Source organism: Triticum aestivum, unplaced genomic scaffold, assembly GCF_018294505.1.
Source record: "Triticum aestivum cultivar Chinese Spring unplaced genomic scaffold, IWGSC CS RefSeq v2.1 scaffold227604, whole genome shotgun sequence".
Taxonomy (NCBI): domain Eukaryota; kingdom Viridiplantae; phylum Streptophyta; class Magnoliopsida; order Poales; family Poaceae; genus Triticum; species Triticum aestivum.
Window position 1 is genome coordinate 1 of NW_025227184.1, and position 1,737 is coordinate 1,737.

Consider the following 1,737-nt stretch of genomic DNA (forward strand, 5'->3'; position numbering starts at 1 on the left):
GCAGAGATACCGTGGCATGTGGACCGGAGCCTCGCAGGGAAGATCTCGGCTGGCACAATGAAGGTTGTGCTGTTGGGGCCGAAGTTGGCGAAGAAGAAAGTGAGCCCGTAGAGCACGACGAAGCCGGTGTGGTGCCCTGGCTTCACCAAGTAGTCGTAAGGTATGGCGATTGCGAGCATGAAAATGGTCATCATGGTGAATCCCATGAGCTGGATCCAAAACCTCCCAATAATGTCGATGAAGGCGACGGTGAACCAGTAGCCGGGCACGGTGCCGCAGAGCGCGATGAGCGCTTGGGCGCGGGCGATGCGGTACAACTCCTCCAATGCATTCATAGTCTTGGCCGGCGGGATCCACCCGATCTTGGTGAAGATGTCCTTTTGGAACAGGTTCTGGCTGTAGAAGGCCACATCGAGCAGGAACCAAGTGCTTGTGGTCGCTAGCAAGTGCACCCCGTGGCGCTTCATGAACTGTCGCGAGAAGAGGCCCCAAGTATCACCAGTGGCACGCTCACCCTGCACATTCTCCTCTGAGATCTCCTTGTTGAGCACCTTGGACATGTCTGATGTGGCTTGCTTCGTGTTGCCGGCGATGAGTGCTGTGTACCGCGCAGTTTCGGGCATCTTCATGCGCCAGTAGTAGGTCAGGGCGGCCGGGATGGTGCCGAACATGACGATGATGCGCCACACGTAGTCGGCCTCCGGGCCAATGGACGCCGCGGCGTCAATGTAGAATGGCGGTGCAGGGAATGCATGTCGGAATGCGGACGAGACGATGATCGTGACAATGGTACCAAATAGGATGCCAAACCCCTGCATGGCAAACACAGCGGCGATAAAGGTGCCGCGGGTCTTCTTGTTAGCATATTCCGACATGATGGTGGCGCTCAGAGGATAGTCGCCGCCGACGCCGAAGCCAAGCCAGAAGCGGAAGAAACATAGCGTCCCCATTACGCCCTTGGCCTCGTGTCCAAACGAGAGCCCGGACGCGATGGAGCAGAGGACCATGAGGATGAGCGTGAAGCCGTAGACGCTCTTGCGGCCGAGCTTGTCACCGAGCCAGCCGAAGAAGAGCTGGCCGGCAAGTGTGCCGCATAGGGCCACGCCGTTCACGGCGGCCGACACGTTTGCCGGGAGGTGGCCGGGCTCGTTGAGGGCAGGGTCGGTGTAGTAGATGCGCCCCAGCAGCTTGGTGACGAGGGCGATGCAGAAGAGGTCGTAGGCGTCCGTGAAGAAGCCCATGCCGGCGATCACGACCGCCTTGAAATGGTACAGTTGCGTCTTGGCAACATCGAGTGCTTTCAACACGTTGAGCTGTTCAGTCGCCATGGCCGCCGGCGATCTCTCAACTAAACTTCTGCCCCCTTCTGTACTTCTTCTGGTTCTCTCTTGTTTGTGTGCTTTGTACGGTGCTTCTAATACGTATATATAGCAGGCATAATCCAGGGTGAAGACATACAATATTGTGGTATGCCAATCCAACATTGCTAGTTGTAAGTATAAAATTGCCTATTACGGCATCGCTTACAAGTACAACGGATTGTACATATCAGGATGGTTCTTACAAAAATATACGTAGAGTCAAATGTCTTGCCTTGAGAGCTACAGCTATGTGCATTTCTATTATTAGAAGGATTGTTAAGAAATGCCAACATTTAGTTTTCAGGTTTGACCTTTGAGTTTCGGTACTATAGAATTGTGGGGATAAAAATACTGAAACCAGATCATGGTTATGCTG

At 54.2% G+C, this 1,737-nt stretch overlaps 1 protein-coding gene across 1 annotated transcript; it reads right to left on the minus strand.

Annotated features, from left to right (window-relative positions):
- Positions 1-8: 8 nt before the first annotated feature.
- Positions 9-1,372, minus strand: LOC123172655 (inorganic phosphate transporter 1-2-like; the record flags this gene model as incomplete). Its single annotated transcript, XM_044589600.1, has 1 exon — positions 9-1,372. A coding segment is annotated over exon 1 (1,320 nt), but the record flags the coding sequence as incomplete, so codon positions are not given.
- Positions 1,373-1,737: the final 365 nt, after the last annotated feature.